This window comes from Marmota flaviventris, chromosome 11 (genome assembly GCF_047511675.1).
Source record: "Marmota flaviventris isolate mMarFla1 chromosome 11, mMarFla1.hap1, whole genome shotgun sequence".
Taxonomy (NCBI): Eukaryota; Metazoa; Chordata; class Mammalia; order Rodentia; family Sciuridae; genus Marmota; species Marmota flaviventris.
This window is the reverse complement of record NC_092508.1, coordinates 26,126,776-26,141,260: the sequence shown is the minus strand read 5'-3', so window position 1 is coordinate 26,141,260 and position 14,485 is coordinate 26,126,776. Positions and strand designations below refer to the sequence as shown.

General features: G+C 33.5%; 1 protein-coding gene across 3 annotated transcripts in view; it reads left to right on the top strand.

Moving 5' to 3' along the window:
• Positions 1–14,485, top strand: part of Unc80 (unc-80 homolog, NALCN channel complex subunit) — a 192,481-nt gene that overhangs the window by 122,438 nt on the left and 55,558 nt on the right. For all 3 annotated transcript variants that reach the window (XM_027941959.2, XM_034635733.2, XM_027941958.2), the window contains 3 exons: positions 10,603–10,746; positions 12,838–12,938; positions 14,007–14,093. In XM_027941959.2, coding sequence (XP_027797760.1) covers positions 10,603–10,746; positions 12,838–12,938; positions 14,007–14,093 — 332 coding nt within the window. The remainder of the gene's footprint in view (positions 1–10,602; positions 10,747–12,837; positions 12,939–14,006; positions 14,094–14,485) is intronic.

Here is a 14,485-nt window from a genome sequence, read left to right as displayed (position 1 = left end):
GAAGGAAGGAAAAAGCATACATCACTTGGAGAATGAACAATAGGTTACTGAATGATCAATGGGTTATAGAAGACATCAAGAAGGAAATTAAAAAATTCTTAGAGATAAATGAAAACACAGACACAACATATCGGAATCTATGGGACACATTGAAAGCAGTTCTAAGAGGAAAATTCATTGCTTGGAGTTCATTCCTTAAAAAAAGAAAAAACCAACAAATAAATGATCTCATACTTCATCTCAAAATCCTTGAAAAAGAAGAGCAAAACAACAGCAAAAGAAGTAGAAGGCAAGAAATAATTAAAATCAGAGCTGAAATTAATGAAATCGAAACAAAAGAAACAATCGAAAAAATTGACAAAACTAAAAGTTGGTTCTTTGAAAAAATAAACAAAATCGACAGACCCTTAGCGATGCTAGCGAAGAAAAGAAGAGAGAGAACTCAAATTACTAGCATACGGGATGAAAAAGGCAATATCACAACAGACACTTCAGAAATACAGAAGATAATCAAAAACTATTTTGAATCCTTATACTCCAACAAATTAGAAGATAGTGAAGGCATAGATAAATTTCTTAAGTCATATGATCTGCCCAGATTGAGTCAGGAGGATATAGAAAACCTAAACAGACCAATATCAATTGAGGAAATAGAAGAAACCATAAAAAGACTACCAACTAAGAAAAGCCCAGGTCCAGATGGGTATACAGCAGAATTTTACAAAACCTTTAAAGAAGAACTAATACCAATACTTTTCAAGCTACTTCAGGAAATAGAAAAGGAGGGAGAACTTCCAAATTCATTCTATGAGGCCAACATCACCCTGATACCTAAACCAGACAAAGACACTTCAAAGAAAGAAAACTACAGACCAGTATCTCTAATGAACCTAGATGCAAAAATCCTCAATAAAATTCTGGCGAATCGGATACAAAAACATATCAAAAAAATTGTACACCATGATCAAGTAGGATTCATCCCTGGGATGCAAGGCTGGTTCAATATACGGAAATCAATAAATGTTATTCACCACATCAATAGACTTAAAAATAAGAACCATATGATCATCTCGATAGATGCGGAAAAAGCATTTGACAAAGTACAGCATCCCTTTATGTTCAAAACTCTAGAAAAACTAGGGATAACAGGAACATACCTCAATATTGTAAAAGCAATCTATGCTAAGCCTCAGGCTAGCATCATTCTGAATGGAGAAAAACTGAAGGCATTCCCTCTAAAATCTGGAACTAGACAGGGATGCCCTCTCTCTCCACTTCTGTTCAACATAGTTCTCGAAACACTGGCCAGAGCAATTAGACAGACGAAAGAAATTAAAGGCATAAAAATAGGAAAAGAAGAACTTAAATTATCACTATTTGCAGATGATATGATTCTATACCTAGCAGACCCAAAAGGCTCTACAAAGAAACTATTAGAGCTAATAAATGAATTCAGCAAAGTGGCAGGATATAAAATCAACACGCATAAATCAAAGGCATTCCTGTATATCAGCGACAAATCCTCTGAATTGGAAATGAGGACAACCACTCCATTCAAAATATCTTCAAAAAAAATAAAATACTTGGGAATCAACCTAACAAAAGAGGTGAAAGACTTATACAATGAAAACTACAGAACCCTAAAGAGAGAAATAGAAGAAGATCTTAGAAGATGGAAAAATATACCCTGTTCATGGATAGGCAGAACTAACATCATCAAAATGGCGATATTACCAAAAGTTCTCTATAGGTTTAATGCAATGCCAATCAAAATCCCAACGGCATTTCTTGTAGAAATAGAGAAAGCAATCATGAAATTCATATGGAAAAATAAAAGACCCAGAATAGCAAAAACAATGCTAAGCAGGAAGTGTGAATCAGGCGGTATAGCGATACCAGACTTCAAACTATACTACAGAGCAATAGTAACAAAAACAGCATGGTACTGGTACCAAAACAGGCGGGTGGACCAATGGTACAGAATAGAGGACACAGAAACCAATCCACAAAACTACAACTATCTTATATTTGATAAAGGGGCTAAAAGCATGCAATGGAGGAAGGATAGCATCTTCAACAAATGGTGCTGGGAAAACTGGAAATCCATATGCAACAAAATGAAACTGAATCCCTTTCTCTCGCCATGCACAAAAGTGAATTCAAAATGGATCAAGGAGCTTGATATCAAATCAGAGACGCGCCGTCTGATAGAAGAAAAAGTTGGCTACGATCTACAGTCGGTGGGGTCGGGCTCCAAATTCCTCAATAGGACACCCATAGCAAAAAAGTTAATAACTAGAATCAACAAATGGGACTTACTCAAACTAAAAAGTTTTTTCTCAGCAAAAGAAACAATAAGAGAGGTAAATAGGGAGCCTACACCCTGGGAACAAATCTTTACTCCTCACACTTCAGATAGAGCCCTAATATCCAGAGTATACAAAGAACTCAAAAAATTAGACAATAAGAAAACAAACAACCCAATCAACAAATGGGCCAAGGACCTGAACAGACACTTCTCAGAGGAGGACATACAGTCAATCAACAAGTATATGAAAAAATGCTCAACATCTCTAGCTGTCAGAGAAATGCAAATCAAAACCACCCTAAGATACCATCTCACTCCAGTAAGATTGGCAGCCATTCGGAAGTCAAACAACAAGTGCTGGCGAGGATGTGGGGAAAAGGGTACACTTGTACATTGCTGGTGGGACTGCAGATTGGTGCAGCCAATTTGGAAAGCAGTATGGAGATTTCTTGGAAAGCTGGGAATGGAGCCACCATTTGACCCAGCTATTCCCCTTCTTGGTCTATTCCCTAAAGACCTAAAAAGAGCATGCTACAGGGACACTGCTACATCGATGTTCATAGCAGCACAGTTCACAATAGCAAGACTGTGGAACCAACCTAGATGCCCTTCAATAGACGAATGGATAAAAAAAATGTGGCATTTATACACAATGGAGTATTACTCTTCCTTAAAAAATGACAAAATCATAGAATTTACAGGGAAATGGATGGCATTAGAGCAGATTATGCTAAGTGAAGCTAGCCAATCCCTAAAAAACAAATGCCAAATGTCTTCTTTGATATAAGGAGAGTAACTAAGAACAGTGTAGGGACGAAGAACAGGAGAAGAAGATTAACATTTAACAGGGATGAGAGGTGGGAGGGAAAGGGAGAGAGAAGGAAAATTGCATGGTAATGGAAGGAGACCCTCAGGGTTATACAGTGGAGGAGGTAGAGAGAGAGGAGGGGAGGGGAGGGGAGAGGTGGGGAGGGGGGAGGGGGGAGGATGGGAAAGGCAGTGGAGCACAACAGACACTAGTATGGCAATTTGTAAATCAATGGATGTGTAACTGATGTGATTCTGCAATCTGTGTATGGGGTGAAGGTGGGAGTTCATAACCCACTTGAATCAAAGTGTGGAATATGATATGTCAAGAAATTTGTAATGTTTTGAACAACCCACAATAAAAAATTTAAAAAAAAAACAAAAAAAACAAAAAAGGCAGTTACCAGTAAGTAAAAAAAAAAATAAATAAATAAAAATAAAAATGTCTAGACCAATCACAATTACAATCTCTGAAGGTAGGACCCATGTATTGGTTCTTTTAAACCCTCCTTCAATGACTCCAGTGTAGGACGTTGTTCTGGAGTAACTTAACAATCAAATTAAGACTAAATATCATGATATTTCTATAATGAAGTCTGATTCTTGATATGGGAGGGGTGGGAGGCAGACTGATGTTCTTCAGCTCCCAAAACATAAAAACTATACTTCTCTAATGATGAACAACTGGCTAACTGCTACATGGTTATATAGATATCATCACTGATTTATGAAGTCAGCAAAAAATATATACAGAAATGGAACAAATAGAGCAGTCATTCTCAACCCTTTGTTACACAATCCTAGGGAATTTGGAAAAATGACTGATGCTAGTTATTCACAACTTATGGAGATGGGACCCAAGATATATCTGTATTTTCATTCATGTACTGTCATCTCTTTGATGTATACAGTGCTGTAGCTTTTAGTATATCCATAGAATATGCAACACTCACCATCTTAATTTTCAAATACCTTTTTCATATCAAAAGAAACCCTATACCAATTAGCAATCACTCTTCATCTGCTGCTTCCCTGAACCCAGCAAGAATTAATCTGCTTTTTATTTCTATGGATTTACCATTTCATATAGATGGAATTGTATGATATATGGTCTTTTGTGACTGGATTTTTTCACTTGGCATAATATTTTCAAGGTTCATCCATGTTGTAGCATGTATCAAGTTTTCATTCTTATTTATTCCCAAGTAATTTTCTATCACACTGACATAATTCTTCTTATTTGTCTATCCATCAGTTTCTGGGCACATGGGTTTGTTTCCATTTTGTCTACTATGAATTAGGCTCTTAGGAACAGACATGTGGAAGTTTTTATGAGGAAAATTGCCAGAGTATTTCCAATGTGTCTGTACCATTTTACATTCTCATCAAAAAGTGTGAGGGTTCCAGTTGCTCCACATCTCTTCCCACACTCCTTATTGTCTGTTTTAGTTTTAGCCACGCCTTTGGATGTGAAATGGCTATCTCATTATGATTTTGATTTGCATTATGCTAATGCAAATGATCTTTTCATGTGCTAATTGACTATTCATATATCTTCTCTAGGAAAATGTCTATTTGAATCTTTTGTCTGTATTTCCTTTATTACTTTTTATGTATTAAATTTGCATATCATTTAATGTAAAAGATATAATTACAATTACATGAAATACAAATGAGAAAGCATTTATTTCAATTCATGAAAGAACTATGTAGATGTAAAACAAAGTGTCCAGACTGTTATTTGCCCATTTTTAATTGGTTAATTTCATTGTTGAGTGATAAGAATTACTTATATATTTTGGAGACAGGCCATTTGTCAGATAAATGGTTCACAAATATTTTCCCCCATTCTATGGTTTGGCTTTTTACTTTCTTAATGGCAAGTTTGAAACATGGAAGATTGTAATTTTATTTAAGTCATATATGTGAATATATATGTATATATTATATATAATTTAATATACACAGATGTATATAAAATTATATTATATATATATAAAATTTTGTCACTTGTACTTTTAGTGTCATATCTAAGAAACAATTGTGTAGCCCAAGATAACAAAGATCTGTTCCTATGTTTTTTTCCCAAGAGTTGTATGGCTTTAGCACTTATATTTAAGAGTCCAGTCAATTTTGAGTTAATGTTTTAATTATGATATTAGAATTCAACTTCATTCTTTTGCATGTAGATATCTAGTTGTCTGAGTACCATTTATTGAAAATATTCTTTTTCTTCATTAATTTTTTTGGATTAATGTAAAAAAATCAATTGAACACAAATGTAATAGTTTATTTCTGATCTTTCTATTCTATTGATCCATCCTTCAATCTTTGTTTCAGTGCATACTTTGTGTCAGTAGCATACTGACACATAAGTCTTGATTACTGTAGCTTTATAGTAAGATTTTTTAAAGGAAAATGTGAGTTCTTCAAATATGTTTTTCTTCTTCAAAATTATGTTAGCTAATCTTGGTCTCTTGGCACTTTTATGTGAATTGGAGGATCATTTTGTCGACTTCTTAAAAAAGACACATGAGATCTCATTGCATTGTATCTGTATATCACTGTGGGATTTATTAAGTCTTCTGATCCATGAACACATATACTTTTTCATTCATTTAGGTCCTATTTCAACAATGTGTGTAGCTTTCAGTGTACAAGTCTTGTACTTCTTTCATTGAATTTATTCCTAAGTATTTTATTATTTTTGATGCTAGTTTATTTAAAAGTGTTCTCCTGCCAGGTATGGTGGCGTACACCTGTAATCCCAGCAGCTAGGGAGGCTGAGACAAGAGGATTGCAAGTTCAAAGCCAGCCTCAGCAAAAGCAAAGCACTAAGCTACTCAGCGAGACCTTGTCTCTAAATAAAATACAAAATAGGGCTGGGTATGTGGCTCAGTGGTTAAGTGGCCCTGAGTTCAATCCCCAGTACCCACCTTCCCCCTAAAATAATAAGTTATTCTTCTAATTTCACTTTTGAGTTTTTATTCCTCATGTATAAAAATACAATTGAGGGCTGGGGTTGTAGCTCAATGATACAGTGCTTGCCTCGAATGCATGAGGCACTAGGTTTGATCCTTAGCACCACATAAAAATAAATAAAATAAAGATATTGTGTCCATCTACAACTAAAAAGTCTTTAAAAAATACAGTTGATTTTTGTATATTATATCTTGTATCCTGCAGCCTCTAATGAATAGTTTATTACTTCTAATAGTTTCTTGTGGATTCCTTAGGCTTTTTTATGCACGAAATGACATCATCTGCAAATAAAGATAATTTACTTCTTTCCTACTAATCTGGATGTCCTTTTTTTCTTTATTTTACTATCTAATAGTAAATTAGATATATTTACTATTATCTAAATATATAGATATATTTATATCTACATATTTAGATAATAGTAAACATCTATTTACTAAATAATGGCTAAACATCCAGTATGGTTTTTATAGGAGAGGTGAGATCAGATATTTTTGCCTTGTTTCTGATCTTAGGGGGAAAGCATTCAGTCTTTTACTATTAAGTATTCACTAACTTAATCCAGTTAGTGTTAGTGGATTTTTTATTTAAAAAAAAAATCTGTGGGTTTTTAACAAATGGCCTTTATAATGTTGAGGAAGTGCCTTTCGTTTCCTAGTTTTGTATTTTCTTTTTTATTATGAAAGAGTGTTGGGTTTTATCAAAGGCTTTTTTGTACTTATTGAAATTCTCATGAGTTTTTTCCATTGTATTAAGATATATTTGTTGCTTTTTATGTTTATCCTCCCTTGCATTTCTGAGATAAATCTCATTTGGTCATAGTATATAATCTTATATAGTTCTAGATTCATTTTACTAATAGCTTGTTGAAAATTTTCTCATCTGTACACATAAGAGATACTGATCTGTTTTTCATTTCTTGTGATGTCATTATCTAGTTTCAGTACAAAGCAATACTGACTTATTAGACTGATTTAAGAAGTGTTTTCTTCTCTTCTAATTTTTAGAAGTTTTTGTGAAGAATTAGTGTTAAATATCTGTTCAGTATTTGGTGGAATTGGCCAATAAAGTTACCTGGGTCTTGGCTTTCCTTTGTGGAAAGTTTTTTTTTATTAATATAGCAATCTCTTTGATATAAATCTATTCAAATTTTCTATTTCTTCTCTAGTCAACTTCTTTAGGTTATGCCTTCCTAAAGACTTGTGTATTTAATCTACATTTTCTAATTTATTTATGTATACTTGTCCTTAATATTTCTTTGCAATCCTTATTATATTGATAATTATGATTAGTAGTGATGTGTGCCCTCTTTTTCCTCAGTTTTAGCAATTTGGGTCTTTTTTTTCTTTTCTCTTTCTCAGTCTATCTAAAGATTTATCAATTTTATTGATCTTTTTCAAGGAATAGTATTTTATGATGTGATTCAATATCTGACCATTGGTTATTTGGAATTTACTGTTTGATTTCTATATATTTGTAAATTTCCAAGTTCTTATACAATTATTGATATATAATTTAATCTCTTAGGGTCAGAAAATATATTATTTCACCTTTTTTAACTCATTGAGGCTTGTTTGATTGCATACATTCTGAATATGTCTCAGAAAAATGTTTTATTATTATTGCATATGTATGTTAGGTTTAGTTGATTTATAATGTTGTTCAAGTCTTCTATTCCCTTGATGAAGTCTGTCCAGTTGTTCTAAACATTACTGAAAGTGGGATAGTGAAGTTTGTAGTGATTACCATTGAATTATCTATTTCTCCCTTTAATTCTGTCAGTTTTTACTTCTTAAGTTTTGGGGCTCTGTTGTTGTTACAGATGCATGTAAAATTGTCTTCCCAATAGGTTGAATTTTTATAGTTACAACATGTCTTCCTTTGCCTCCAGTAAAATTTTTTATATTAAAATTCAATTTGATAATAATATAGACTTTCCAGCTTTCTCTTAACTATTGTCCACATGCATGCAGCCATCTAGATACCAAGAATGTGTCAGAGACCTACATTTTCCATCTTTCTTCTGTCTTATTTGTGTCTCTGAAACTATATGACTCTAATAAATACTATATATTTGAGTCATGTTTGTTTGTTTTTTAAAATTGATTTTGTTGGTTCCTTATAATTATACATAACAGTGGGATTCATTGTGAGATATTCATATGTATAAACACACATATGAATACATGTAACATAATTTGGTCAACTTCTTTCCCTCCCTTTCTATCCTTACCTTGGGCTCCCTTTCACTTAAATTTTCATGAGATTCCCCCCTCACTTTTTTTCCTCTCTGTCTTCTACCTGTGAGAGTAAACATCCAACCCTTGACTTTTCAAGTTTGGCTTATTTCATTTAACATAATACTCTCAAGTTCTTTTTCACTTTTTATTTTTACCGCTTATTCTGTTTCTTGATAGGAATATTTTGTCCATTTTTACTTAATGTAATTATGGATAAAATAAGATTTATATTTGCCATTTTACATGTAAAAGATATGGCATGCAAAAGACAGATTTATTTTTATTGCTATTTTGTATTATAGCTGTCATGTTTTATGTAACATTTATAAAGTATTAAAATAGAAAATACAACTACTGATAGAATATCTTTGTCTAGTTGAGTCCCAAATCTAAGCTTCCTTAAAGACAGTTTCTATTGACTGCTTTTATTTCTCTATGGGCAGTATTTTCTTGATTTTTTTTGCATGCCTCATAATTTTTTATCAAAAAATGGAAAATTTAAGTTGTATCATGTGGCAGCTTTGAAAATCAGACACCCTCTTTCCAAATTGGGGCGTGTTATTGCTACAAGTTGTGTTATTATTTGTTTGGTTACTGACTGTTCTGGACTAATTGTTAAAAATCTGCATACTTTCTTGAGTATGATCACCTAAATCTCTTCAGTTAAATTAGTGATCAGGTAATGATTAGACAGAGCTTTTTCTTAGATGCCATGTACTAAAGAGTCTCCTAGCCTTTGCTGGAGGGCTCTATAGATGTACTGAGTCACCTTCCTGTTCCAGTAGTTTAAGACTCTGCCTTGGCCTTCACTGTTTCACTTTATGCTTGGGCAGAGCCTCAAGATCAGCCAGAAGTGAAAGGTTAGGAATTTAGGTCTTTCATGAGCGAGAGCACACCCTTGCACATGCATGCAGCCATCTAGATACCAAGAATGTGTCAGAGACCTACATTCTCCAGATTTTCCTTTATGTTTTTCTGCAGATTCTTGCTTGCCCCAGCGAATATAAGCACCTCAGCCAGCTGTAATGTGAGACAGTTGTTTGCTAATTCTTTTTGGCCAATGCCCTGGGTATAAATCATTTGCACTAAGCAAGCATTGAGCCAAGTCAAATAAAGACAAGTGCTCTGCGTGGGGATTTTCCAAATAGTGGCTAAATAGTTCAAGTAGTGACATTTCTCTAGTGACAAGGTTTTTGGGAGCTCCAAACCTGCTATACCCCTAGAGGCTGTTAGGCTGCTGGTATTTACATCTGCCATGGATATGCAGCTACTAATTTCCAAGGTTACCAAGAAGCCAAAGAAAGGCAGAGTGAAGAGAGAAAGTTAAAAAAGCAGAAACACTAGCAATCATACCAAGATTCTGTTTTTTGATTTTTAACAAACACTTTTTAACAAACACTTAAATTGTTCTCAGATTTTGGTTAATTTTTAAAGTTCTGAGAATGTTTATTTTGACTATGTTTTCCAGTGTTCTTATTGCTTTTGTGGTAGATTTGGGGAATCTTTATTATTCCTTAAGTGCCTACCCAGTGTATCTGTCCATATACTGTTTAAAGATTTTCACATACATCTAGGGTGAAACCAGGATTGAGAGCAACTAAGTAAGTCTCCTACCCTCCAGTCCTTCATAAGACCTCTAAAATCCCAAATAACTACATACACTGAAATATGAGAATCAAAGACTCCCTCTTCTTTAAGCACTCTAGAAAAATGACTTACTTTGTATTAATAATAAAATTAGTTTTTTTATTGAGCTGTAAAATGTCTTTCCTACATTCCTTGACTATTAAATCTAAACTCATTGTATTCCCATATGAAATAATTGTTCAAATTTATTGTTAATCATATTTATCAGTAAACATAAGAACATGAATATGAGTGGGCTGTTATTCTCATCTGAAACATGTGTATATGTTTTCTGCTACTCCGTATTCATACTTACCACTTCCAGTTGCATCTGTGAGAAACGACTTAGTCTCCACTTAAAATGTGATCTTTGAGTTCATGTTATGAGCTGATCTACCCAGAATGTCCATGCTTCTTTCTCCATAAAACAAGAAAAAAGACAGTATTTGTGAAGTGTGTTGGTTTTGTTATTTAACATGAGGAGACACTCTATGTAAATCCAACTTTTAAAAAATTATGATATTTCATCATTGCCGTGGATTGTACCACTAAGTCGGTAAGACTTGAACTGAACTGAAATGTTGTTGTATTAGAATTACATCACTGGTGAAAGCACTCTGATTTTGTCTCCCCCTCCAGATGAGGAGCACACCACGGAACACACACCAAACCACCATGTGCCACAGCCCCCACAGGCCGTGTTCCCTGCATGCATCTGTGCAGCAGTGCTGCCCATTGTTCATCTCATGGAGGACGGTGAGGTGCGGGAGGACGGAGTAGCAGGTACAGTATTAACCCGTCACACCTTCCGTCATGGGCTTAAGGGTTCGTCTGATGGAGAACAGTAGATTCCTCTTGAACATGTTACCCACTGAACACATATTGAATGGTTTTATGCATTTATTATAACTACAGATTTGTAGCTTAGAATGTCAACACTGTCACTTTTGCGGCAAGCATAGTGTTAGTCTGCCATGCTATAAACTTCCATATCTCATCAATTTATGACCTCCTCCTCCCATACTTGTATAAGCAATAAATAGCATTTACAAAGAAGTAGTTATGACCAGAAAACAAAACAACACTTAACTTGGTCAAGTGGAAATGAAACAGTCACTGTATCCATCTTAGAAATTGTAGCTATTCATTTGATACCACAAAAAAACATCTTTCCTAATTGCAAAATGAAATGAAAAACTAGGGGGAAAGATGAGTTATATTTGTGATAGACAAAAGGTTAATATTCTTAAATTTTTGAATTAAGAATAAAGTTAAAACTCAGTTATCAATTTTAAAAACCCCTGTAGAAAAATGGGCAAAGGATATGAACAGTTTATTGGCCATTAACACCTGTAAACAACTGTTTAAAACAACAGTGAAAGCTTATATGTCAGTTACAAAGTAGGCAAAGATTTCCTTAAAATACCTCACTTGGTGAAGAGGCAGGAAAAAGAGCATCCTCAAAACTTGGTGTTCAAGCATAAAATTTGATGCAAACATTCTAGAATGGGGTTTCATTATGTGGATCAAAAACTTAAAAGTGTAAAAAATTGGTTTCTAGCAATTTCATAAAGCAAAAATGAAAACTATATAAAAGTTTATAAAGGACACTGAACATTATATTTTAAAAAGTCTGGAAAGAATTTAAATGTGCTATACCACAGGCAATTAAATTAACCTTTTTACGCCAATTGAGAGTATTCTGTATACATAAGAAATCATATTCTAGAATATTAACATAAAAACTGTTCTTCATATTGCTAAATTTAAATATTGAGTATGAAACAATGTTTCCTATATAATGATTCAACATATATGTTAAGTATGTGTTTCCTGTATATAAAAGGACATCCTTCAGACTGTTCATAGCTATTATGATTGGTGGTCTTCCCATTTTTATTTTTCCCTTTATGGTATTCTGTGTTTTCCAGGTTTTAAGCATCAAACTGCCTTATTAGAATAATTAGAATAAAAAGTATTGTAAAGATATTTTTTCAACCAATTTCAAACCTAACAAAAATCCACACCTTTCAAAATTATTTATAGGGATACATGAATGCTAAAGCTTAGTATTTATGTATTTCTTATTCATATTATTGATTTATAAGGCTCTGAATTTCAGTTGGATGGTTAATTTCTAAGCAAAAATTGGTATTGTGTGTTGAAAATATAGATTGAAGGATAAATTTATGCTAAATTCTATACACCTAGTTTAGAAAACTAATGGAATTGGGAATGCTGTTTAGACTGATCCCTTTGCCCACTGGCTTTCTTAGTCTGGATGCTTGCAGGTAATCTTAGCCTGACTACCTTTTCCAAAGTAGGAGCACATCATTTCTCATGAGGACTGATTATTTTTAAGAGTCTCTCATCAGTAACGGGAACCCAATTAGTACTGGCTTAACTACTTTAACTTACCAAAAGAGATATTATTTAAAGCATCCATGTAGACTTTAAAAGATGATCTGTAAATCATGTGCACTTTAACCAAATATATTTTCCAACACTAAATAATTACTTTAGGAATTTATGTCATAAGCAATGAAATATGACTTTACAAAAGACTTACCACTGCTCATATTATTGTGGTTTCCACAACACAGACAACTGCGTGTGTTCACAAAGTTATTCTTTGCAATGCTAATACTTAAAGACCATCTTACTCTTTTTTCTTAACTTTTCTTTACATGTGAAAATGTTCAGTGAGAACAAGAAAAAGAACGAATATTCACCTTTCAAAAGAAAAAGAGTTTAGAGAATCTTTCTAAGGCAAAATGGAGAAACTAATTTAAGCTTGGTTAATTGTTTGAATAATGTGTAATAGATTTATCTCCATTTAAGACAAATGTTCAATTTTTTTTTCCTCTTCTAAAGTGAGTGCTGTGGCCCAACAAGTCTTATGGAATTGTCTAATTGAAGATCCATCAACTGTTCTTCGACATTTTCTGGAAAAACTGACAATCAGCAATAGACAAGTAAATTCCTCTTCCTTTACAGTGTAGTTATGAATGTGAATACTGTAAAAAGCAAGTTAAAGACTCTGTATAGTGCTGTGCATGCAACAGCAATGTATAGCCAAAGAGTACTTTTTAAAATATTGATGATGAGCAATATTAAATTTTGCTGTTTTCTTTCAAATTTGTTACTTGACATCTGCGTGTGTGATTATGTTACTAGTGATAGCCCTAAATCTGAAAGACTCTCAATATTTTGAACGAAGACTAAATTTAGTATAATGTTGTTAATATTGGATACATTTGTTGAATTCTGAGTCTGTGGTACAGGTGGGGTTATTAGAATAGGTTAACACTCTTCTTAAGTCAAAAAGCTAATACCTAAAGACCATCTTATAGGGTGGTGCCAAACCACCCTATAAGAAAATTATGTAAAAACAGTTTGCTGAGCAATGAAAAAAATATGCTGATAATTAAGAATTATTTGTTTGTTTCTACATTATGACCATATTCACTTGAATATTAGGTTTAGTTTCTGAAAATAAGTTAGTTATGGCTCAGTTATTCTCTCTTGACCTCACTTTTCTTGTTAACTCAAAACTTAGGAAACAGAATTATGAAGTTCAAAAGTTTAGTAAACTTGGTTTGTTTAATGGTTTCTTAACATAGGTCTTCCTTACATTCCCACCACACCTTGGAGGGCATGCCATGGCAGATAGTTAACTAAATATACAGCTCTAAAGGTTTGCCCATGACCTGTAGATACAATGTAAAGTTTTATTAAAAAACAACAACAACAACAACAACACAGTTGTCAGTGATATTTATGTCAGCTACTAGAAGAAAGGTGTTAGTTAAATACTAATATTAAATACTAAAGTGTTAGTTAAATACTAAGATTAGTTAAATACTAAGTATCACATGTATTATAAGTATACATGTGCATCACATAAACTATATTAAAATGTTGAGCATTTACATTAAAGTCTGAGCAAAAAGTTAAAAATCTCCCCCAATTTTCAACAAATTAATTTTGTTTCCTACAGCATGGCACCTGAACAAGACATTAAAATTCTTCTCTTTTTTCAGGATGAGTTAATGTACATGCTGCGCAAACTTCTCTTAAACATTGGAGACTTTCCTGCTCAGACATCTCATATCCTATTCAACTACTTGGTGAGTGTCAGTAGTCAATAGATTATGTTGATTTCCAAGTAAGAAGCAGGAACATGAGATAAAAGTCTCAGGGTTTTTAAAACATAATTTTTCATTAATTGAGAGACAGGTGAGTCTTATCAGCTGAGTCCACCACTCTTAGTAGAGGAAGACCCTGCCTGCCACAGTTTTGACACATGGTGGATACTCCACAAACGTGCTTTCCCGCTCTTTCTTTAGCATTATGCGACTTCCTTATTTTGGTTCATGTCATTTTTAGGCATTCATTCCCTTTTCCTGTATTGCCATTTAAAGTGTATGCCTGTACACACACACACACACACACACACACACCCCCCACACAGGAGCAAGTATTTCCCTAGGTAGAAAATATTTGTAAGTGGATTTTTCCA